Genomic DNA, 25,461 nt, shown 5'->3' on the forward strand with positions numbered 1-25,461 from the left:
TGTATGCAGCCATATGTCAATTATAATTATGTTGACTTCAGTTACATTTATGCAGATTAATTTACAATTGCGAATGTTACATTATACATTACAATACAACTCTCTTAACGTGTCAGACAAATCGGCAACACTTTATTTTAAGTTGTTCTTGTTACACATATTATATACTTACTATTATGCATAATTACATGCAAGTAACACTAAGCCGAACCCTAATCCTAACCCTATTCATATAGTAAGTACATGTAGTTAAATAATATTGCTCAGCACTTTAATGTATAATTACACTGTAACAAGGACACCTTAAAATAAAATGTAACCGTAAAATCCTGTTTGATGTTGCCATTGTAGTTAAAACTGAATTGTCTTTTCATAGCAACACTATTGTAAGGAATATGTGCTCTTTATAAACTTTACAAAATGTAAATACTTTTAAACTTTATGCAGTAAATATTGATCTGATTATCACATTACTCTGTGTGTGGTTTGCTCCCTGTGCTTATATATTTGGAGTCAGCTCTGCACCATCTAACTTACTGAATACAGATCAGCACTGAATGTCCAGAAATCATTCATACAGCTTTGCCCTAGACCCAGTTCATCATGACATATAATAGCACATTTACTGTGTGGCAGAAAAGCTGTTGTGTTAGCATTTATCGTGACATGCTTTAATACAAGGTTAAATTAACAGAATACTTGATGATTTCACTATTGTCATTTTGATTTCATGGTCCTCACTTACCTTGGCCATCTGAAATATGTGACTATAACTGTTGCCATTGGTTTCAGACAAAACTAAAAGAAACCCAAAATAGATGATTGTGTCTATTGTGTCTAAAATGTACAAAAGCATGCATAATACCTTAGCAATGGCATTGCAACACCCTTGCAAACACCCACAGCACCTAGAACCGTGGCGGAAACCTCTACATTAGAAGAACCACTTCAATTGTATTTGGTAAATGCAAGAATCTATTTTTATAAATTCTTTTGTATTTATATATGTTTTAAATAGTTAAATAAAGAATCCTTAAGTCACTGAGATTCTCTTTTCCACATTTTGTACAGCATGACCCTGAACGACTCTTCTTTAATGCATGAAAACACATTATAGACTGTGTAAAAAAGAAAGGGTTGATACTGACTTCACTTGAAAAGAGTACCATGACAAAGAGCCCAAAACAGACTTGCTGCTGTAAGAAGGCAATAAACCATGATTAATAATTTAGCTTCTCTTTCTTTTCTCATAACTCAACACAAAGACACAAATGAGGCTTGAAAATGTGCTACACTAAACATGACAAGATATGACATTTTAAAAGCCCCATCAAAAAACTTCAGTTTTTCAAACTATGACATTACCAAGAGCTACACATGGTACATAGTGAGATGTTATGATAATGCGTTAAGGACAACATGGAGATAAAGTGGAAAGTCCGGAAGTCCTTTACCTGAGTGTTATTTTGGCTAAAAGGCCTAAAACAGAGCATTTATGTAGCTCAACTAGTCACAAATGGAGCTTGCAACAGCATGGTCATGGATTTGATTTCCAGGGAACACATGCACTAACAGAATGTAGTGTATGAAACTTGAATGCAATGTAAGTTGCTTTAGATAAAAGTGTCTGCCAAATGCATTAATGTAAATGTGTATATAGTTTATTTGGCAATGTCTCTCACTCTTTAGTGGCTACTAAACTCACTCTAGAGGCTAATACCCAAACCAAATAACATAAAAGTTTGGGAGATAACTTACTGAATGCAGAAAAGAGCAAATACAAAAAAAAAAAAAAGGCCAATAATTGGCTGGGACATTTACATGCTACTTTCACTTGCAAAAGATAATCAGAGAAAATTAGGATCCCTTAAGATCAAACCAAATACTTTTTAAATTTTTTTTTGTAAATTAGCCTCTGTGAAATTCTGAAAAAGCGTGACAGACATCGCCAAATAAACCACACACTCATACAATGCAATTATGTCCTTGCCCATAATGGTCCGGAAACATCCGCGTTCATGTCCCTAGGAGCTCTAGTTAACAACTTTTTTGCAACACGCTATCCCTGCGGGCAAACACAATGAGAGTGACAAGCCTTCATTAAAGCATCCAAATTCAAATGTTATTCTTAGCCTGGGGAGCACTGAAGCCATACTAAATGAATTCATATGAGACAGGGCAAGAGAATGGAGCAGCATCGCCCTTCCATATCTAGTGTGGGTCTATTTCATGTGCCACCTTCATTATCGCCATAATCCCTGTGGACAAGCACTATTATAAATTGGAAAACGCTTAGATTTGCAGTTCTGATTAAAGCTTATGTATCGTGTAATTCAAATGCTTGACAGACTGGAGAGATGGTGAATAAGTGACTAAATTCATGTTTGCTGAGATTTAACACCTTATGAGTAAAAAAGGCGCTAATAGAAAACAGTGTATTAACTTGTGACAAGAAAATAATCGTTAAATCAGCAGAAAGCACCACTTTTGACACACTACTGTATCTTGCATGATTAAAATTGCAATGTATCCCGACTATTGCGTTTGATCAATTACCAAGTGTTACTGCGCTACGTTATTGGCTCCCCGGCAAATGCAGTCTCTTACATAAGGGTAAAAGGATTCCATGAATATTTTTAAGCTATGTACATATTGCAAATGTGACATTCATGTATGAGGCGTGTTACCGTTAAACTCTGAACACAGCAGAGTCAGAAAGAACTTCTCTGTTTTAATCAATTGCATGCAGTTTCATAGGGCGCAGATCAACAGCTAGCATAGATCTGGGAATCTTTTCAAGCATATAGCAGTTTCTCACAATCATTTCTGCACTGCTTCAAGAATCTCCATTCCTCATACTATTGAGAAAAATCTTTTTCTTTCTATGCTATGGGAAACCTCAAGGTTATGGCGGTCAGATAAATTAGCGGTAATATGATGATGTAGTACCTTTTTCCTGTAGGTTGATGGCCATTTATTACATTCGGGATGAGGATAAAGATTTGGAAAGATAAAACCCATCCTAGCTCGGAGATACAGACGACCAATCTCTCATAGTGACTGTGCATGAGCAGCCCAGGTGCTGTGTCAAAATGGCTGGTGGAATTGGCCTACTCTGTCTATGGCAGCTGAACACATTGCTCTGGACAGCTCCTGGCCAAGCTAGTCACAATTCAATTCCCTGACTCATTCATCAAGCACTTGGGGTGTTTGGGTCACATACTGGGCCAGCTCCCCATCGTGCCGTTCATCTGGAGTCCGCCAATGATAAGAAGGCATTAGTCTGCCTCTGCCAGCTCATCTGAAAGGGCTGGAGAAATCAGGCAGAATTTGTTTTCAGTTTGACAACCTCACCGCAAAGCATAGATTCAAGAAGCCAGATAAGAGAATACTTGCATAGTGCACAATTTCACCATTTGGTTGCGTAGGTTGCAGGTGAATGGTGTGACAAAACTAGATCGCTTGCTTGCATTGTAGACTGGAAGCAGAAACTGTCCAAAACAGTAAATGAAGTTGCTGAACATGCATCAAGGGCATCATAGAGACTACCAAGTCATACCTCATTGTGTAGAGAAGAGTTCCGTTGTCTACCAGCCGCAGGAGTTTATTGGGTGTAGTCATATTGTGGGCTACTGACTTCTTGCCATTGTGGAAGAAAGTATCCGGAGTCCAGATCTTGCTGGCGAGCAAGTTGTTAAGTGGAAGAACCTGCATAGGCCCATCAAACTTCAGCCTCTCATCCCGCCAACTTTGCCGGAAGAACACATCAATCGTGTATTCCTGGAGGAGAAAAAAATAATTAGTCAAGACTTTCTGACAGCCCATTTTCAACTTCACTTCACCCCCAAGTTTCCCCGTTCCTCTGATCTAATGTCCACTTAGAGAGAAAGCCTGTGCTGGCATGTGAAGCTTTTCTCCAATCTCGGCAAATGACTCTAAAATGGGAAAAACATTCAGACTTTTTCCACAGACTTCATATTTAACAGATTTTCCTGTTTCCTGGCCTTGATCGGTCGAGATGCTTTTCTCAGTTGTACACTTCAATAATTAATCACACTTAAAGGAGAGATGCAGCCTTGTTGGTGTGAGATCCTTAAGGCTCCTTCAAAAGTTCAAACTCGAATGATAGCATTTTCACAGCTGTCGCTGGAGGGATAAAACAAGCTTTTTCCAAGAGTTATCTCTCTGACCATATTGCTAACATGGAACAGGGGACACTGTCCTCGGTGAACCTCCGCTGAGCTGGGAATAGGAATAGTCTCAAATCCACAGCGTCTTCTCCAGTGATGAGTATCGCTCATGTTTTAAGACTTCCATTATTGATGAGGCAATCCTCTGCAGGTTCTCTATGGGAACAAACATCAAAAGAAATCTTATCTGCTTAAATTTAATAAGTAATCCAATGCCATGAATAAAAATAGTGGCGGAAAGTTCTTCGGGAGTTAAAAATGAATGTTGAAATCTTTAGAACGCCACATTAATCACTGAGTGGGATCTGTAACTGAATCTTGTAACTGAATATGTGACAGCAAACAATTACAGGACATGTCTCTTTTTTTTGTTTTATGTTATGCATTACAACCGAGAACTATAAGCTATTTGTTACGCTTCACAAGGTCCAATTTGCTGGAAAGATATTTGGGAAGCAACAGACGGAAATCTATGTTGCTCAGTCAATCAGAAATGTCAAGAAGCTCTTGCACAAAGGAAGAAAACAAGTCAGATAAAACCACTCATTACAAATGCCTTCCAGCCTTCAGCAGAAGGTTTTGCCATGATGGCAGGAAATCCTACTGGCTGCAGCTCAGTGAATGACGGGTTGAGTTTTCAGCATTAAAGCGTGTATGCTTGTCATGTGCATGCTGGTGTACATCATTTATTTAGTAAGCTCCAGACTTGAATCTGAAGTTGTTTCAAATAAAAATTCTGTGGGTACTTCAGTTCCCAAGAAGTCATCTGTATACCATCAGAAGTGAAAGCTGACACCAAATGACATCTACATCAGAAAGCACAGGAATGAGTTCAAGCAGGGATTTCACAATCAAATTCAATGCTTCCAATAACTGAGGAAATAAAACGAAACACCATTTAATGCCAGAATAAACTCAATCTCAAAATGCATCATGTATCACAGATTGTTTTTCGTCACTATGACAGGCTGGGACACATATTCAACAAGGCCTTGGAACTTAACGCTGCTTATCAGCTGGAGGGGACTGATTACAGAATGCTTTGAGCGAGGAGGAGAAATTACTGTTGCTTCACTCCACTACACTCACACATACTTCGCTCAGAGTCCCTTTAACTCAGTAGAGTAAATCTAGTTTAAATGTCTTCTCTCTTTCCATCCTCAAATTTAAGATCTCTTCAAATGGTTAATATAATTAAAGACTTTTGAAATACTATTGAAGATATTTAAGACATTTTTGCACCATCACAATAATTCAAATTGCTCCTGACAGCAGACATCATGCGCGTTTTGGCAATATATGGCTTATTACGGTAATTTATTGCGCTCCGTTGACAAATGACGGCTGATTTCCGGGAGAGCGGGAAGGGAGAATTTGAATGGAGAGATAGGGAGCGCGGAGTTTTGGTTTGCATAAAATATTTTTTTTCACATGTAGTGAGTGCATCGCTATAATGAGTCCGTGCGTGTAAATGAATGGGTGTATGCATATGCATGCATGTGTAAATGTGTGCGTGTATGAACAAAAAAGCCTCCTGAATGAAAACTGTGCAACCCGGTGTCCCAAACATACTTGTATATATGTAATATAGTTTAATTTTGAAGAAGTGTTGGATTATTTCGATCACGATTTTTCTCTTTTTTATAAATAAAAAACAGAAAATGTATTAGTTTTTTTTTGTGTGTGTGTATTTAAATTCTGTTTACAAACTCACCACACAACATTAATGGTCAAAAACTGTACTTTTTTGAAAGCCATCTGTTTTCTGAAAAAAATGACACCTTGCACTTGAAAATAGCACATTCTGTTAGAATTTTACAGTTAAATAAACAAAATATGTAAAAATGACCTAATTTACCCTTAGGTTTTAAAGGGTTAATGTTATTTCAATGGAAATTCGTGTGTTGATGACAATTATTAAAGACATCTTTCATCTACTCCTTTGTTGTTTGCCAGTTACTACAACCACGTTCCGTGACAGGTAAGTGATATCTGCATAATACTGCATATAGGGTTATCCATGAAAGACAATAATTCTCAACAAATCATGAACAAAAAAAAAAAAAAAAAACAATGCAAATATTGTACAGTTTAAATAATGCAAAAGCCCTCTGCTATGAATCCATCAAAAATGACATTTTGATAGATGGTGTAGTACACTGCCACTTCTGCTCAAGGTTTTTTTTTTGTTTGTTTTTTTCTAATTTGCACATATTTTGTAATAATATTTGTTCATAGCGAGTACCTACAATACTGATGTTCCCTGCATGTAGATGTTAACTTATGAGGCAGCACTAACACGGTTTCATAAAGTGACAAATAAATAAAGCACTATTGCTTCAAGGCAGATTGGAATGGGACAAGAAACAGAACTTTACTGTTAATGAGGACGACTGTGACAAGGTGTTGGTGAAGAACAGAAATATGATCGGAATGTGATCGGACAGGCATGGACGTTCCCACATTACAACCCAATAAGGGTCATTTGCTTGAAGCTTTTTCAGAGAGCTCTACAGAGAGCTGTTGTTTTGGTCAGACAAAGGACAAACATGTGTCATAGACATAAAGCACTAGATGTGTATATTCTGTAATCACAGCTGTGCTGATATAGAGCACAGATATAGAGTTTGACTTCACAAGTTTGTGGAACTACTTCCTTCCACCACAGATTCAAATATCAAGTTAACAGATGAGCCCAAGCCTCTATTACGAATTCAAAATGTCACTTTAGAACTAGAATGTAGAGGAACGCTGAGTTGCTTTACTGAAGTTAAAAGCTTATTGTATTATGTAGAGTGTTATAAGAGAGATTCACCGTGAAAGTGTGATTAACTGCATCTGATACAGCATTCATTCTTCAGCTCCAACTCATATTCACAATAAATCATTAGTTTGAATGTCCGCTGAAGCGATACCTTTGTCATACTATCCTTTCATCTGTTACGAGTGATTTTCGATGACAGCGCCGCTCAGTGTAGTTGTTGGTCGCGTCTTACAAGGTGTTGGTTGAAAGAAAACACAAATAATGCTGTTGATTACAACCTTGTTTTGGTCCCTTTCAAAATAAAAGTATTTTCTACTGACTCCTTTATAAAGGAGTCTAATGATCTAATGGTCTTACATTGTAACTAAATCCCCATCACAAACAGATCGTTTCTCAATACCAAATACTACTATTAAATACTTCTATTATGTATCTAAAATATTATTTATTGAACAATAATATTTAATAAACAACAACGGCCATTATACAATTTGCTAAGCAATTCAGTCAAAAGTACAAAGGCAGCACTCTGATGAAGCATTAAAGTTATGCTCCCTCCCAAAACTATTTGTTCTGGGACAAATTATAAATTAATAAGACCAAAGACTGCCCATTAGATTTACCCAAGTTGAATTATAGCTCATGTTTAAACACTGTCCACCTTACTTTTCAATGCTGAAGTAAAGTGTCTTCTGGTAATGTGCGAGACTTCCGGTTCATTAGCCGCTGTAGGGAAATAACGAGAAGAATAACGAAGCGCTGTAAACGGTAAAACTGTTTGCACTACAAACCAGTGTGTTCATGATTAACATAATACATTAAAATAATATGGTAATACACACCAGTTTTCAATATCATACAGTAAAACAAGCTGTTTTGTACATCTAAAAATAGCTGGAAGTGAATGAGACACATTAAATTTACAAATGGCCGAGTTTACAGGAAAAATAAGGTGGATAGAGATATCAGACCCAGCGGCAAATTCCAGAACAGCTGGCCGAGGTAAAGATGTTCTCAGCTAGTTAATGAGCATTGCATAACCGCTAACATCCTGGAGCTCGCATCTCCAGAAATATCCAAGCATATTTTCAAATATACACTATCTTTTAAGTTTAAACAACTACATTCTTACCTAATCACTTATTTTATTTTAGAAACAGTATGTTAACTTTATGATATCATTATTTTTTTTTTCACAAAGTATAAACGATATTTAATCAGGAAAAAATATATAACTTTTATTATACTTGCAAGGGGATCATCACATTTGGCTTCCAAATAAACATTATTGGTACATGCAAGGCAGATTAGAATGTTTTTCAAGCCTGATTTTATGGTGAAAAAGGTAATTTATAGTGATGCATACAGAAATTCAGTCAGTCATGAAACCAAAATGGGCTCTACCAACCACATTGATTTTAGTCAGCTGAAATATCTACTCCAGCTAACTTGCCATTTTCAAGTTTTTACAAGGCTCAATAGGGTGAGCACACACTATGTACAGTGGCTGGGAATCAGTAGTGATATGAAGACTAACATTACAGAGTGCAAACACTGTCAGACTAACTGTCTGGCACCATGCAAAGGTCTCTAATGAGAAGTGAACTGCCTGCAAGACTGTCAAAGTGCTCAGCTTTAATTACCTGATTGTAATGCAGTACTATTCCAGATACCTAGAAATAGCACATCTGTCAGACTCTGTTAGCAGAAGTGTAATTGGGAAGTAGAAATACATGTCTTAACATGCGCAGTATTCCAGTGTTCTAGTAGCTCCCACTAGTGATGGGTCATTCATGAACAATTACATGATAATCACATTGTCTGCATTCCCCCAAAGGTTTTTATTTTTTTATCTTTATAATGAAATCAAAATGCAGACAGTGATTATAATATTGGTCCAGCATTCCCAAGAGTTGACATAGGACAAGTGGCTTGAAAAATGGATGTATGGATATAATAAGAATTATTATCTAATTAAATTATGAGAAACGTTAATTATTTATTTACCTCCACAGTCGGGAGTCTTTTGTTCTTTTCGTCACGTGACAAGTTAATTGTTAATGAACACAGTCTATCACTGGTTTATGTCAGATGTATAAACCTTTAAAATAATTTATGAAGAGTTCATTTGCAAAAACAGATAACTCCATTTTAATATTTTTTTCAAAAATCATGTTTTTTCATTGTGCATTCCAATTAATTCCAATCAAACTGCAGTTGGGTTATTTTGATTAACTGAAAATAACTAAAACATATAGCTAACTAGCATAAAAAAACATGTTTTTTTGAAAATTAAGTTATCTCTATTTTGCAAATAAACACTTCATATATATATATCCAGGATTTTGCAATTGTGCGATCGCTGAATTTATCACAAAATCAAGCAAACTCCGCAATTTTCGCATGAGCTCGCAATTTTTTGTAATTGCTGCAGATTTTCCACAGATTTTGGGGCTTAGTTACACATCCTGTGACATCATTGCAACGTGCATTCAGTCAAAGAAAGGTTGAAAATGAAATGAACAGCCTTGCGTTCTCATCATGCCCGATTTACAAGAGCTACACTGGACAAACAAACCGAAAGTGGAACGAATCCGTGCTACTTGTTATGGCTACGCGGCGCAGACCGTTTATCTACCCGGGCCAGAGCCGCGGGCTGCTCTCGATCATGGGACACCATTATACACAGCGCTGGGAGAGACATCGAAGAAAGTAGTCAAATTCGCCGCAGAAACAATAACATCTCTATCAAATCTTGTGAGAAGCATTCAAATTCGATGCACAATTCTGTTAAAGCTACGGATCAGTACTAACTGGTATATATACTACTCAAGTAGTTAGTTACTAGTTACTTTGGATCATATACTCTATATCTATTCTATTTTTATTTAGATATATATAGATACAATTTATGTAGTGTGTGTATACACTGCCGTTCAAAAGATTTGTAATGTTTTCTTTTAATGTAATTTATTTCAGTGATGCAAATCAGAATTTCATCAGCCTTTACGCATGGCCAGATTTGAGGATCCCTGATATAGACAATAGAAGAGCATACGTCATGAATAGAATTAATAAAAACAGTAATAATATTACATTTATTAAATCTGTTTAGAATATTACGTTAAACATTAAATTAACACCTTAAACTTATGTGTTAAAGGCTGGAATACACTAATTGATCACTAAATAAACTGGAACAGCATTACACACTTGCCGACTCTGTTACAGAGAAAAACGGGACATCAACAAATACATAAATCTAGCACTGTGTTACTAGGAGATGCATGACATATGAAAACAACGTGTTCTGAAATCGGCTCAAAATATCAAACACGTTTTTATATCCTCTGACTGGATAAAAAAATAACCTGAAGCTATAGGATATGAGCACATGATTTTCTGTGAAACCTTTAAATTCTGACTTGCCCAAATCTGCAGACTGGTTCTGACTTTTGGCAAACTATATAAATCTATGATGTGAAATATATTTTAAATTATTCGAAGATATAATAATACAAAAACCTGATTGGTTGTTTGACTACCGTATGCCCTGCCACTGACTAGAGGAAAGGATAATGTTTGATGCTATATCAATTATTTGTTACATGTACTGAAAGTTTACATTATTACTTAATGCAATAGCACATTATTACTTAATGTAAACTTTAAAGTTTTGATGACTGGTAAGGGAAGGATGCATAGCCTGAAATAACCCACGATGCAGTTGCTATTTTCAGTCAACATTAAGAGAGATCATACAATCACAGCTTTTATGGGGGCTGAGGGGAAAGGGATTCATTGTTTATTGTTCAATTTAATCACACTGCCTTTGCAATGTAAAAAAAAAAGCTATTTTGGATATTTATTAGCTAGATAGTATGTCAGGCAATAGTTTGTTAAGGTCATGAATACTGAGCTGTTGTTTACTCCCAGTTCATCCCTGATTGCTCTGTAGCGATGCATGTTTATTGCTTGTCAAATATGATTACTATCAATTTGTTCACACAAATGAAAATATTGTTTCTTCATTATTTTGGTAATTACTTATAGGACGATATCCTCTTTAAATGTCTCTTAGTTTCATATAAATGCTTGCTTCACACAGAGTATAGCTTTGGCAGAGAAAACCTAGTAGCATAAATTGCATGTCTTTAGATGGTATTGCCTATAAAATGACTTTGTTGTCTCCATAAATAAAGGAACGGAGTTTCAGACCGGCTCTATGGACGCCATCTATGGCATACATTGTCAGGCTCAACAATAAAAAATAAGGATAAGGATGAGAGAGTCTCACTTGCATTTATGGGTAAGTGCTGTGTTGTCCTTGAAAATATGTTGATCTTGTTAAATCATGTTTGTGCATTGCAAACTCAAGTTTATATCACCGCTCGCATCCAGTGTAGGCAAATTTCAAATATCAAATGACTGCGGACAGGGCCTATGGTGAGATGATGTATAACTATTCATCAATGTCTTGCACTGCAGGCACTCATACAGTATGCATATGAATTTCCATTGTGATGTCACAGATCCGTTTAAAAGGAATTAATATAAGCAATATAAGCTTCACATTTCTGCTGTCATTTGCCAAATTTTCTTCTAGTTTAAGTGCATTACTGCTACTAATTTTACAAACTGAGTGACAAGTAATAATTTTCTGAGGAAAGCAACAGCATGTCTGTGATGTTATGCATAAAGTTTGACTTGTTCTTGGAACCTGAAACACTCCTTTCCAATATTTTTACTCGTTCATTGCCAAAGTCTCCCCAGCGGAGAATAACAACCCTGAGAACACAAACAACGTAAAGCATGTAACTTACCAGAAACATGACTTGCAATGAAGTGTTCAGCTGTCCCGCTAATTGTGAAATTTTAAAACCCTGTTTCAGTGGGCTTTCTTCAGCCGTTTAATTACAGTTCTCCTCATTCGGTTTCTGCTTTTCCCACAGCCCTTTCCACACTCTTACGAATTTACTTTATCCCTTTTAAGTCATCAGTATTAATTATATCACATGGAATGTTAATTATGGCAGAGGAAGTTTGAAGAGACAGAAAATAAAAAAGTGAAAAAACTAAAAATGAACAAGAACTTCGACTTGTGTTTAATCAAGAATAATACACTTCAGCATTTTGTGCGAGTTTCCTACTTGAAAGTAAGATGTGGCATTATCATTATCAACAATGCATAAGCCCTGCTCACCTTTTTTCCCCGCATGTATTTGCTGTCTCTATAGGATTAATTTCATAATATACAATTAGAAATAAGCGAGCTAACATGCTCTTCTAATTCACACGAGCCATTCTCCAAAGAAAAACCAAGAGAAGCTTATTGTCAAAATATGATTAATTTAAAGATCAAACTTCTGTGCAGAGGTCTGGTTGATCCATGCAAGGTCACAGAAGAGAAGAAGAAAGAGTGTTATGGGCTTTCCTTACACTTGCCCTACTGGGGCACTGGGTTTTGACCTACATTTCAGCAGTAGAAGAATAAATGAAAAGAAGGAAAACCCCAGGAGAAGTGGGTTCTACCTAGACCCAGTGCTACTGAAGACACTCCAGCAACAAGCGACTGACGGACTCAAAAATGGTGGCCGCTGGCTTGTGGCATAACATGTTGAGCTAATGAGCTGTGAGATGGAGTGTGGGGATTTGTCAACCCCAAATGAAAGGTGTTGTAAATGCTAAGCCACTTCAAACGGAGGAAAAAATAGAAGTGAGAAGTAAAAATGGGGCTTTAGTTTTTATCCCTACTGCAGAGCGCTGCGGGCCGAGTGGACAATGTAACCACTTAACCACTTAACTTAAAATGTAACCACAATGTAACCTCTTCAGAGGGATGATGGGGAAAAAAAAACACCCACTTTCTAACAGATAAACAAACCTCAGATGGTGATGTTTGAGAAAGATTTATAAGATGTCTGAATATTTATGCTGCAGTTCGCTTTTAATGTTTTATTCCTTTTCAGGACTTTTTTTTATGGAATACAAACTAACTCAAACTCACTTCGCCTACATGAACACCATGGCTCAGAGTTTGTGTGTTAAGGTCACTGAAAAGCACATTTTTAAAGACTATAACTTGCATCTTATGAGATTCAAGTCGTTGCTGAATGTTCTAGCCATGAATGAATCACCGATTTCCCATGCTGAGGCTTTTGTTACTATATTCCGGTCTACTGAAAATTAATATGGTTAATAATTAACTATTTAACCAATCAGGAGGTCCATTTAATACTCAATGGATACTATTTTTAGCATTTTGGTAATTGGAAATGCTTTAAAACTTTCACAGAATGGCATACGGGTTCTTTTCAAGCTGCATTTGCTGTAGATATGCAGTACTAACTGGTATATATGAGACCATAAGATTGTGGGCAGGCCACCTTAGTTTGGCTCCTAATAGAAGCTACTTTGAATATCTTTGTCTAAGCAGCAGAAGAGGATGATCTCAGCCACTGAGCTGCTAGCCAGTTTGTGCAAGCCGTGAAGTCAACCACATCACAGTGCTTATCTGCAGGGCACAGGCTCTACAAGAATGTCTGACATGAGCAAGCGTGGTGCCAACTAACGGGACGCAAGCTACTGCGCAAATTGTACTGGAAGAAAAAAATATTGTTCACCTACAATGCGCTTAGAAGCTCTAAAGGAAAGCAGCAGACATGCTGTTGCTTGGAGACCGCCCAGAGACAACAGGCAGACAGCTGAGAGTTTTGTACTGTTTTCTGAGTGGAACAGCATCCAACGAAGCGATCAATCTAATGATCTGTTTAATTCACTTCAATTCAGCCAACCTCTTTAATTCACTTAAGCAATCAAATTGAGATTTTATTTGTGGGGACAAAAGTGAAGAGAAATCAAAGGGTGTGAAATCTTGGATTTAAGGGTTGCATTGCTATAATTCTGAAAAAGCATGGTAACATTTTTTTTATGCATTCAGAACTGTATAAAACAGATAAGAGGTCAAATCTTCGAAGCATCTATAAAATATTATTCCCTTTAAATAACTATGAATTAAATTACATTATAAACTTTCATTTAACGTACCGCAGAATGATAACGCAACTGTTGCGCTGTATCATTTTTAACGGTTTCGTTTTTCATTAGGAGCTGGTTTGGTGTATTGGGTCTCCTGCAGTGGATTACTTATAGATGGTCATGTCACAAAAGAGTGGTCTGATATACAATCTGTGCAATCTTCTAATATACAATCTTCTAATTCCCTGCTGCTACATGAGATTGGAGCAGCTTTTAAGCCAGCAGCTCTGGTGAAAAGCGTTTCATCAAAGTGGCTGCAACATTTCTTTGAATCCAAAGCAGATGTAAAGCTCCAAAACTATAAACGACCACCCGCGTCAAACAGAGAATGAATAGTCAATCACAAGAATGCAATGCTTTTAATATATTCATCTATTTTAATCTATAAAACACTGTATGATCAAGGACTGTATTTAGCAGGTTTAAGTCATTTCACATGACTCACGTCAGAACTATATGCATATAGAAATAAGTATATATATTTGACTTATAACCAAGCAAAATAAAAAAATATTTTTTTAAGAGAGAGAAGTAGGTGATGCCTGCCAAAAAGGAAAGACATTTTAACAATGTCATAGAATCATTCAATACAACTATTTTGAAACCTGTTTCCTGCCTTGAAACCTTTTCTGCGTTCTACACATTCATTCATTACTCTGATTATTGAACAGATATGATAATGAAAGCAACCACACAGAGAAAAGGGAAATTCAAACAGGCTGCCTCATCAGCCTGATTGCTGATTATTTCAGAAGAATTACCTGCACGTATCGGAGACAACCAAGCCATGGTGCTGGTTACAATCACCTTCCATAATAAAGAGAATTTGAACACTGAAAGCAACGAGAGATCTGAAATCTCTCTATTCAGAAGAGACAGAGAAATGGGCCATTGAGTAATGGGGACAAATAAGCTTGTCTGTTATTTTTCTCTGTCTTGTCCCTATGCAATTTCATCTCTGTTTCTCACTTACTGTATTGTGTGATTCTGTCTTTCTTCCTCTCTGTTTTCTCTACCTAACCTTCTAATGCATCTTTTCAAAGCCCTCTCTTCTCTGCTGGAAATCTGACCGGTCAGTACATGATTGGCTGTCATTCATCCATTACAGCCAGTGCCACTGTGGGTTTTCAGCATTTGACTGCTGGGCAAAACACATTTGGCAACACTGTGTCCCAGGTCAAAACCACGAGAAAGCATTAGCTCAAAAGCAGGAGAAGAAGCAGGAATTCATAGTGGCACAGGGCATTACCGTTGTCCAATAAAAAAACTAACAAATGGGGTTGAGATTGTCTAGGATGTGAAAACAATTTTGTCTTTAAAGATGCAGTTTTTAATATTGACAGCTAGTGGCTGAATCGAGTAGTGCAGTGTAAATTCAAAATATTGGAGAGCATTGTTTCCCCCTCTCCCGCTCACGTGGGTTGCCAAATGCAACGAGGAACAAGCGCAAAGACACTATGTTTCCATTACCTTGTTTTTATGCATCGCATCAGAAACAAATGACAGAAATGCCAAAATTTGGAAAAAACAAACAAACAAACAGCAGACATCCTCCTCCGATGACTGCGCATTTATTGTGTTTCGTCTGCTTACTCTAAGGCACAATAAATTTATCATACATTAAAATTATTATAGAAAATGGCTACTCTTTTTCTTTTTCAGTTTATCAGGAAGTGACGATTTTCTTCTTTTTGACTCATTGGATGGAAACCCTGCTTATTTGCAGATGTTTTATGCGATATTCCAATTTTGCGCATCATTTAAATATGCTACTTTTGATGGAAACCCAGCGAATGTTAGGGAACGAGCCTTACACTGTAAGTTGATGTGTTAATTTATCTATGTTTTAATATTCCTCTGGTCACAGAGCTTTTTAGACGGATGCCTACCCACTTTGTGTGCTGGTTTCCATGGCTGCAGTACACTGTTTTTTCCACAAACTGGCATCCCAGGGTGTCAAAATACTATTCAGTAAATTGGCAGTTGGAGTACTCACAAATCAAAAACATGCATTCCAAAACAAAAACAGATATTTCAACACAGAACGCAGAGTTATGGCACTGTTTTCGGAGAAATAATGTAAAAGTATGTGAACTTAGTTTCCTAAATATCTGTAAACAATGTATGGCATTTTTATGTTTAAGTATAGTCAAATTACATACAGAAAAGCCCCTTTAAGAACACTAACCAATCACAAACATGACTGTGAACACAAAATTATTATTATTATCATAGTAATGTTAAAAGTAAAGTAAGTATTAAAGTTAACACAAACAGATCCAAATGAACTGGTGCCAGTTATATTCATTTTGTGATTTCAGTATGACCTACTACCTCAGTATCTAACAAGCTTTCTTAGTCAACTGTCAAATTCTCCCCACTTATAAATATTATTGATTATGTGTCCACTGGGTCCAGTGCTTTGGTGGTTATGTTGCATATATTTCAAGGTCAAAATGTTTTGTGTGATTGTGTTTCCCTGGACCTAGGGAAAATAACAAAGTTATACTCATAAGCCTACAACATTGCAAAGTCAGAGCGTGTTATTAAATCATGAAGCACTCATAATTCAAAGTCCTGATTGCAATCAAACAAAAAAGTTATCACATCCATCCGTATGAAAGCTCATTAGAGAGCCTACATTGGGTAGTGATAATAAACTAATCTAAGAGACAACATCTAGACTGAGACTTGGGAAACTGAGATTCTTACATTGCCTTGCAATTACACAGCATGGATTTGTGCAAACCAGCATAACGACTTGTAGCTATGGAAACACAATACCAGCACTCATGGGTGCCACCCATTAAGGATGCAAATTGTCCTCTTGTAGACACTACCCAAGAAGCTTTTAACACAGCAGCCTTAACATTGACATGTCAACATATTGAAAAAAAAAAAATGAGTTATGTTTATACACTGAAATTATATACTCGGCATTTGATTGGGACATTTATATAAAAAGCACAGTTTTTGAAATCTTGTAAACAATATCACTTCACGTCTACCCGATCTTTCTCTAAGACCTAACTTGATTATTGCTTCCCCTTGAGCAAGGACACACTGTGACTGAGACGGGCAGCCCACAGCAACCTCGGCAGCATAACACATTAATAAAAGACTTAGCATTGTGTTAATGTTTTGCAAAATAGTGACTTTTACCAGTTTTTTATGCTTCTTTTGGAGTCTGACAGATGGGGTCACTATGCTGCTGATCTGATGAAAAGAGCTGCAGCAAACATGAGGGTGTGTATAAAATTACATAATTTTTAATTAGGCTGATGTATCACTTGGAATGGGGTGCCACACATTACAAACTCCTTGAACTAAAACTCCTTTGTCAAACCTTCAGTAGTTTCAGGTTATCAACCAAGCGAGAAGTGCCACTGCATACTTGATTAACCAAAAATGTATTTATAATCGAAGGTACAGCACCTTCAAAACATAAGTACAACCCAGTCTCATTGCAAATACGTGCTTGTTGCGATGTTTCTGCAACACTGAGTTTACAGTATGTACTTTATTGCAAGTTTTGTGGCAGTTTCAATGTGAAATTGCACTAAAATGTGATTTCAATACGTGACAGTGGCCTCATTTTTATTACATTCGTGCAGGCACGTATTGCTGTTTTTATTATGCTGCTTCAGATAAGTATTGTGCCGTCAAATGTCTAGGGAGTGTCGCTAAAAAAGTTAATGCTCTGTCATATTGGAAAATAACAACCCCCCCAAGCCAAACCCAACCCTAAATCTATCCGATTGTGTTACAAAATGCTAAAGTGATATAAAAACTCATTGACTCAACCATGATATTTGAACTTCCTTCTACATGGGTTTGAGTTGTTTTGTCGAAACCGTAGTTTCACAGTATTCGTACCGGAGCTCTTCAACTCACAAGTGCAATACTGTTCAAAAGTATCAGTTTTCAAATGTCGCAGCATGTTAAAATTGTATTGAAATCACAACATAATTAATATTGTGCAAGAAACTGTGTGGAAATCAGGCTCTCTTAATCAAAACTATCACGCTGTAAATCATAATTTGTGTTACAACAGAAAACTGCAATGATTCATATGTAAAGATACATATTTTGAGTTTTGCAGAAACATAGAGGCACATGTTTACAATGAGCCTGGGAAGCAACAAGAATGAGCACAGACTAAGAAATGTCACACACTGAGAGATGCTCAATATGAAACCAAATTTGCAGCCTTGTTGATGTATTTCTGAGTATTTTCTTCAGCAACATTGATGAACGGCCTTGATGTAATCTTTTGGAACCTGAATGGGAAAAGTGGGAATTCCATATCAGAATTGCAACATGAATCTGAATTTACAGTAGCAGGAGGACGACTTCACTCTCCAGAACTTTAACCAGTAGCCAGCAAACAGTCAGTGACATCAGCCCAAAAGAAAAGTGGTTTTATTAGAACTGGCTGGCATTACTGATAGGCCCATCCTTATTCGGCACTGCATTCATGGACACAATCAAGTTTGTTATTGGTTACAGTGTTCAATCATTGCAAAACATAAATTGTAAAGATGACTAAAAACGATATCTCAATGTTTGATGGGATTTTTTTCAATAATGTTAATTAAACAATATTTTGCTGAGTGCGTTTTTGTACTGGTACCTTGTCTGGTTTAGGCCTGTCATGGATAAATAAATATGACACTAAAACTGCAAGTAGGTGGCAGGAAGTCCCTGCTTTAATGAGTGATTCATTGAATCATTCATTCACACAATTCGTTCAAAATTGCTGATTCATTTAGAAACAAAGCAAGTGGCTGTCTTGATGAATGGATTCTTTCAAAAACAGATTCCTTCAGGAACCACACAGTGTTGCTCTGAGACATGCAAATGTTCCTATCTGGCATTGTTTGAAACCATTTTCGTTAACGAAAAAAAAAAAAAAAAAAAAAAAAAAACAATACTGTGTCTAAAATGTAACTCAATATTAACTTCTTGTTTTTTGAACTGTTTGCAAAATAACTGCACTCTTGCTTGTGTGAAATCCCCCATAAAAAAAATAGTTTTTTTTAAATTTTATTTTAATTTGTTGCTTTATAGGGGCATTCTAACTGTAATCTAATAGGCTTTATTACGCAGTGAATGCTTCTGGACTGTCAATACGTTTTTTGTTTGTTTTTTGCAAAGTGAGTGACATACTCCATAATGTCAGCACTCACATTGTTAAAAAACAATTACGATATTATTGTAGATGATAAACATCACACATCCTTTAAATAAAGTATTTTAATGCAAATGGGAGTAAACCTTTTCCATTAAGCTAACTGAAACAGCCATAACTGTTATATTGTTTAATTATGTAAATGTCTTAAAGGGATAGTTCACCTAAAAATGAAAATTGTGTCATTAATTACTCACCCTCATATCGTTCCAAACTCATAAGACCTCCGTTCATCTTCAGAATACAAATTAAGCTATTTGATGAAATCCGAGAGCTCTCTGACCCTCCAGTATTCTCATGGCTTCATAAAATTACGGTTGAATCACTAATGTCACATGGACTATTTTAACGCTGTCCTTACTACGTTTCTGTGCCTTGATCGTGGTAGTATACTTGCTGTCTATGGAGGGTCAGAGAGCTCTTGGATTTCATCAAAAATATCTTAATTTGTGTTTCAAAGATGAATAAAGGTCTTGTGGGTTTGGAAGGATTTTTCATTTAAATGTGTTAAAATATGCAGTATATGAATAAAAGCCTATTTTGTACCTGAAAAAAAAATTAAATGTAAGAGCTGAGTTAGGTAATGTGTGGCAGATACCAGCGGTTTCCTGAGTTCCACTTAAAATGAGACAAGGACTTTTCATGCTTCAGGACAAGCCGCCGACTAACCATGTCATCCTCAGTTTCCACAAGGCTCGACATATCACCTGGGGCAGATTAGCCTGGCCTAAATTTCAAAACAGACGACTTGTCAGATGAAGCCCAAGATAGAGAAAGGGAGGAATGGGCAATGACAGTGCGGACGAGCATACAAATGTGACAGAGCAGTGCAATCTTTCACAAGACAGGTGGAAAAAGAAGCATTAGGCAGAAACAGAAATAGAAGCTAAAAGACTCAATAGGAGACATTTAAAAAAAAACTGAAGGCTGGATGAGGGATGATGGAGAAGAAGATCTAGGATGGAGGTGAAAGGAAAAATGGTAAGAGCGAAAAAGACGACGACATCTGCTATACTTTAAACTGCAGAAATAACCAAGAGATAATGACTGTACGGATGGCCTCGTAAAGAGGAAAACGCTTCTGTTACTAAGTGGAAGAAATGTCTGTCCTAATCTGGAGATGAGGCCGTCACATAAGTGCTCTGCTCTTTACCGGTCTCATAAGCTATTTCTTGACCTTGTTTCACTTAATGTCTTTCCCTCATTTCTTCCATAATAGTGTAATGTCATGACTGACAGCTCAGGCACTCGGTCAAGGCCGCAGTGATATAATGGGACTAATGTTAGGCCTGTAGGAAGCATAGATGCTGTTTTTGCCCCGGGTACTTTTAAGACCATGCATCTGTTCAATAGCATAGTATATTTAGAAGAATTTTGACACTGTGCTATTTTTGTCCCTTTTGATGAGGATGATTAGAAAAAAAAAAAAAAAAAAGAGTCCTTTTGTGCAGTCTTTACACCACAGTAATGCCTGTGAAATGGGAATGGGAGCAGAGTAGGTTGAGCCTTTTCAGAATATAATGAATGCATCAAATGCAGCATGCTCTTTGATTCCAAGAACACAACTTCAAGATGCCCTCAACATTATTATTTTTTTTCCTTATTAGTTTCAGACAATGAGATCAATAGCACTTTTGAGAAATATGAGTAAAATGAGGTACATCAGATGAAGATGCCTACCATCAACTAGGGACGTCAAAAATACTGGCACTGCATTACCAGATCAATACTGAGAAAATAATAATAGCAATAAATGTAAAAAAAAAAAATCAATCTTATGCTGTCTCCTGGCAAATATGCTTTTTGGTAAAAAAAAAAAATGCCCTGGTTTCCAAGATATTAATATATTAAACATAGTTTTTTCTTGAGTGAATGCAAACTGCCGAAAAAAAAAAAGAGGATACGTGTCAAAATATCTAGGCAGTCTAGGCATTCAACTTGTTTAAATGGAGCCTCTTTTTTAAATCTAATTCTTGCTTTTAAATAACACGAAACCTTAAAACACAGTTTACTTCATTTTTTTAATATATTCTATTGTTTTTTTTCCTTTATTAAAAATTGTAATGTTTTAAATTATTTTTTTAAACTTGACACAATATTTACTTATATATATATATATATATTTATCCTAAGACTGGACTACATAGTCTTACTGATGAAATCATTACATTGCTGTCATATTAGTGTTACCACACACATTACTGTATTAATGGTAAATACATTTTTTTTTTTTTTTTTTTATGAAATCTGGCAATATAGCCTTAAAGCACTAGCATGTAAATGGTCATATATTTAGTGTTCTAGATTTTTCCTTTTTGCTGAAAGTGTGAGCAAGTTATCCAAGATTAAAACACAATTATGATGATGATGATGATGATGATGATGATTACTATTATTATTATTAGATAAAGAAAAAAAATAGATGAAACAAAACAGCTCTGAAATAAATAAATAAATCAATTAATTAATTAATTAGTGAATAAACAAACACAGCAGTATTTAATAAACAAGCATAATGCATAAGATATGCACAAGATAGATGTCAGTATAAAATCTAAGACCAAACATACAAACAAAAAAAATTGGGTGCTGCCAAGAGATGATATGTAATCTCAGTTATTTGTAATAATGTCTTGAGGTAATATAAGAAGCATGGATCCAAGCAGGAGAAGTCAAAACAAGAGTGCAAATTCTGCAACCCACTCTGGTGCCAAATCCCTACAAAGTGATGTGAACAATGGGTCTGTGACAAATCTGGATAAGCATGAATAGGATCATAAGAGAGATTTTCTACAAAGCCTGACAACAGATAATGTTATCTGAAGCAAATCTGACATTTGCACAAGCTGTTGAAACAGCTCTCAGTATGCAAACTGGGGACCACGACTTGAACTACTTAAAATTAAAATAAGAAAAATGACAAAAACAACCAGAATAGAGTGTGAATATCATCATGACTTTGCTAGAAGGTTGTAAGCAAATAGTTTAATGCTCTCTTGTTCTAACCTATACCTGTACTAGTATCTCATGCGCTCACAATGAAGTAAGTCACTGACAATCCCTTCAAGAAGGACAAAAGATGAACTCTAAAAAGGCTGAGACGTTTCCAAAGATGCAGGCTCAGGGTAAAAATAAAAAAACCCAAATGCGATTTGGTAATAATGCCAATGTCAAAAGAACTGCATATTGTGCATTAGAAGATGCTGATGATGCTGATGCAGTGCATTTTTTGAATATCACAGGTGTTTCCATGGAGATATTCAAGTAATGAGAAAGTTACAACTAAAATAACTATACCTGACATTGTACAATGTAGAAAGACCAAAAATATAGACCCACTTTTTAGGTTGAGTTACAGTAGTGTGGGAATATAAAAAGATGGCAAGCTGAAGAGTAGACTATAAGAACCATCTGCACTTTGTACCACAGGTGAAGACAGCATGGGCTCATTCCTCTCAGCTTACTCCTGAGGCCTGTGATGAAAGATCACAAGACTAACACTACAAACTGGACATGTGTCCTTTAATACAGCACATGGATATACTAGTGTCAACATCTTAGACACTTTAATGCAGGGGCAATAACACCAATAGCTGCTAGAACACTCTACCAAGAGGATAATGATCTGGCAAACTCTTTGAGAGGGCACTCTTCCAGTGAAAGTAATGACCTTGTTTGGAACTGACTCTTTTGTAACTTTTGTAACTTTTTTTCCTGGTTGACTGATGAAAGCTTGTAACTCTAACTCCCAGAGAATGAACAGAATCCGTCCGATCAGACCAGAGCTTGCCTTTTCGGACAGTTCTTGCCGGTTTTGAGTGCAATATGGATTAGACGGTTAATGAATGGTCGATATTGCACAAGGCAAGTCATTAGTAACATAACTCTCTCAGCTTTCAATGCACTGTTTCTCCTTGAGACCAGTTTTCCTCAAGGTATAATGTGACATTGCCAGGCCTCCACAAAGACCAGTGACCATGACTGCAGTCATAGCCTAGAGCAGCTAAAAGCTTTGACTTTATACATTGTTTCAGTTTTTTTTTTTTCTTGAGGCATCTTTTACCACTGCTATCTTCTGCTACCTGACTGATCATTCTCCCCACAGAATCTTGTCGCAAAGCCTGTATATTCTATCAGTTTCTGTGAATCTTTCATTTTAGACTTGTGATGTTGTCAGACTCAGCACTGATGTTCCCATATGCAAACCCAATGACTTGGAATCATGGGGGGTTGATGAGACGTCACATAGAGACAGCAGATCACTTATTATGGACGGTTATTTTCAGCACAATGAAAATAACTCTTGTGATGGCACAACAACAGTCTGAGATGAATGTTTACTCATTCTCTGTATGCATGAAGGAATTTCACATTTCCACCAAACATGGTCTATGTTACCAATCATCACATAAACTGTACCCTCAATACAACACAACTATTTATGATATATCATTAACAAACACTTTTCCAAATTTTCAAATGTCTGAGCTCACAGATTGTTGGGTTGTCCCCGTCAATATGTGCTATGTTATACTGACCTTGCTGAAGACGAGAGGGCACACTAGCTGTCTCTACTTCCAAAAAGACGACACCTCTGCAGATGCCTATGAGGATGCCCAAGATTATGGGGAGATAGAGGTTTTGTGGAACTGGCTTTTAGAGGAAGTTCATTAAGGGCACTTATTCTGTCAAGGGAGTCGATGTGGTGGCCAGTGTGGGCAGCAGATTCATAGTAGAAGATGGTGGTGTCAAGTTAAGTCGTCATCTTTATTTCAAAGCAGTAATGCAAACTTCATGAGACAAATTCAAATTCAGCTGTAAAGCAGCACTAACAAGCCAATAATGTCATTATTCAGCTCAATTCAGTTTAATAGCAGTGTCAGTGTTTCAAAGTTCATCAATTATGAAACAACTTCAGTTTCAGCTATAAATCAGCTCTACAGAAGACAATAGTGCCGATAGTGTCAATGACATCAAATCAATAAAAAAATAATGAATATTAAGTGTATTTAAACTAACCCAGGCTCATTGAAAACACCAGTGAGTGGAGCTAAAACATGCATTCAGTATGTGACTGTGGCATGTTTTTACTGTCGCTTCAAGTATGTATTGCATTGGTTTAGAATTCAAATGTCCAGGGAGAGTCGCTAAAAGGTTAATGCTGTATCGTGTTGGAAAATAACATACCCTAAACCAAATCAAACCATAAACTTACGTGATAATGTTAATGAATGCAAAAGTGATATAAAAATGCATCACTGATGCAACCTTGCTATTTTAACTTATATGCGGGTCATTCCAATTGGAAACTGCAGGGATTTGTATGTATAGATACAATTTTTGAGTATTTCATAAACATAGCTACGTATGAGCCTGGGTAGCTTTAAACACCAACTACACAAGCCAAAGGTGACTGTGGTAAGGAACCCAAATTCCATCAGGTGACAGGAGCTGGTGTGTGTCAATGCTAGACTTTTGATCCCATAAGCTGGAGCGAAAAAGTCCTGGACTTCTTTATCCTCTGGGTAGCAGGTGAGACGGTCACAGTGCATCACCTTCCGAAAGCATTTCTTCAGCGGTGCTTGTTACACCACATCTCCTGTCATAGCATGATGATGCAGGGGCCAAACAATTCAGAACCTGCTGTCTGGGTTTAACGACCAAATTTATTGTCCAACCTGAAACTGACTGCTTTGGCTGTGCCTCTGTCTTCTATTTTGGTCTTGACACCATTGCAGAGTAGGTTGAAGATAAGTCATGAGAACATGCTAGGGCTCTCATCCAGAATGTGATATTCTCACTTCAAGGCATAGATCAAAGATAATGAGTCTTTCCTTATCGCAACAGCAGCCAATTATAGCAAGCTTGCGATTTGTAGAGTCTTCTGGGTACTTCACAGCCACATTTTGGGTTGGTAACACTTACAGAACGTACTGAATGTAGTCCTACTGTAGGGCAATGTGACATTTATATTTTTGTATTTGCAAATATCTTGAAAAAGAGCTGTAGTTGTGGACTATATAAACTATTATATACAACTTAGATTCTGTGATTAACTTCCCACAGTCCTTTGTGTAACAGATATTGTGCAATTTCCTACTAATTGGACTCATAATAGAAGTTCTACTTTTTGAAGTGGAGCAATTCATAAGACTTGTTTGGAAATGCAGTATTTTTGCATACATTTTATAGGTTAATTATGTTAAAATTAACCTTGATGACTATTGCTGTGTAATTTGAGTATCGTTTTATGTTCCGTATAATTTGACATATTGTGA

The 25,461-nt window shown here is 36.6% G+C and overlaps 1 protein-coding gene across 1 annotated transcript in view; it reads right to left on the minus strand.

Annotated features, from left to right (window-relative positions):
- Nucleotides 1-25,461, minus strand: part of LOC306855685 (gamma-aminobutyric acid receptor subunit alpha-3-like) — a gene marked incomplete at its 3' end in the record, with an annotated part of 177,485 nt that overhangs the window by 77,080 nt on the left and 74,944 nt on the right. The window contains exon 5 of the mRNA XM_079394490.1: nucleotides 3,560-3,780. Within this exon, the coding sequence (XP_079250616.1) occupies nucleotides 3,560-3,780 (221 nt within the window). The remainder of the gene's footprint in view (nucleotides 1-3,559; nucleotides 3,781-25,461) is intronic.

Source organism: Barbus barbus (assembly GCF_936440315.1).
Source record: "Barbus barbus genome assembly, chromosome: 36".
NCBI lineage: Eukaryota > Metazoa > Chordata > Actinopteri > Cypriniformes > Cyprinidae > Barbus > Barbus barbus.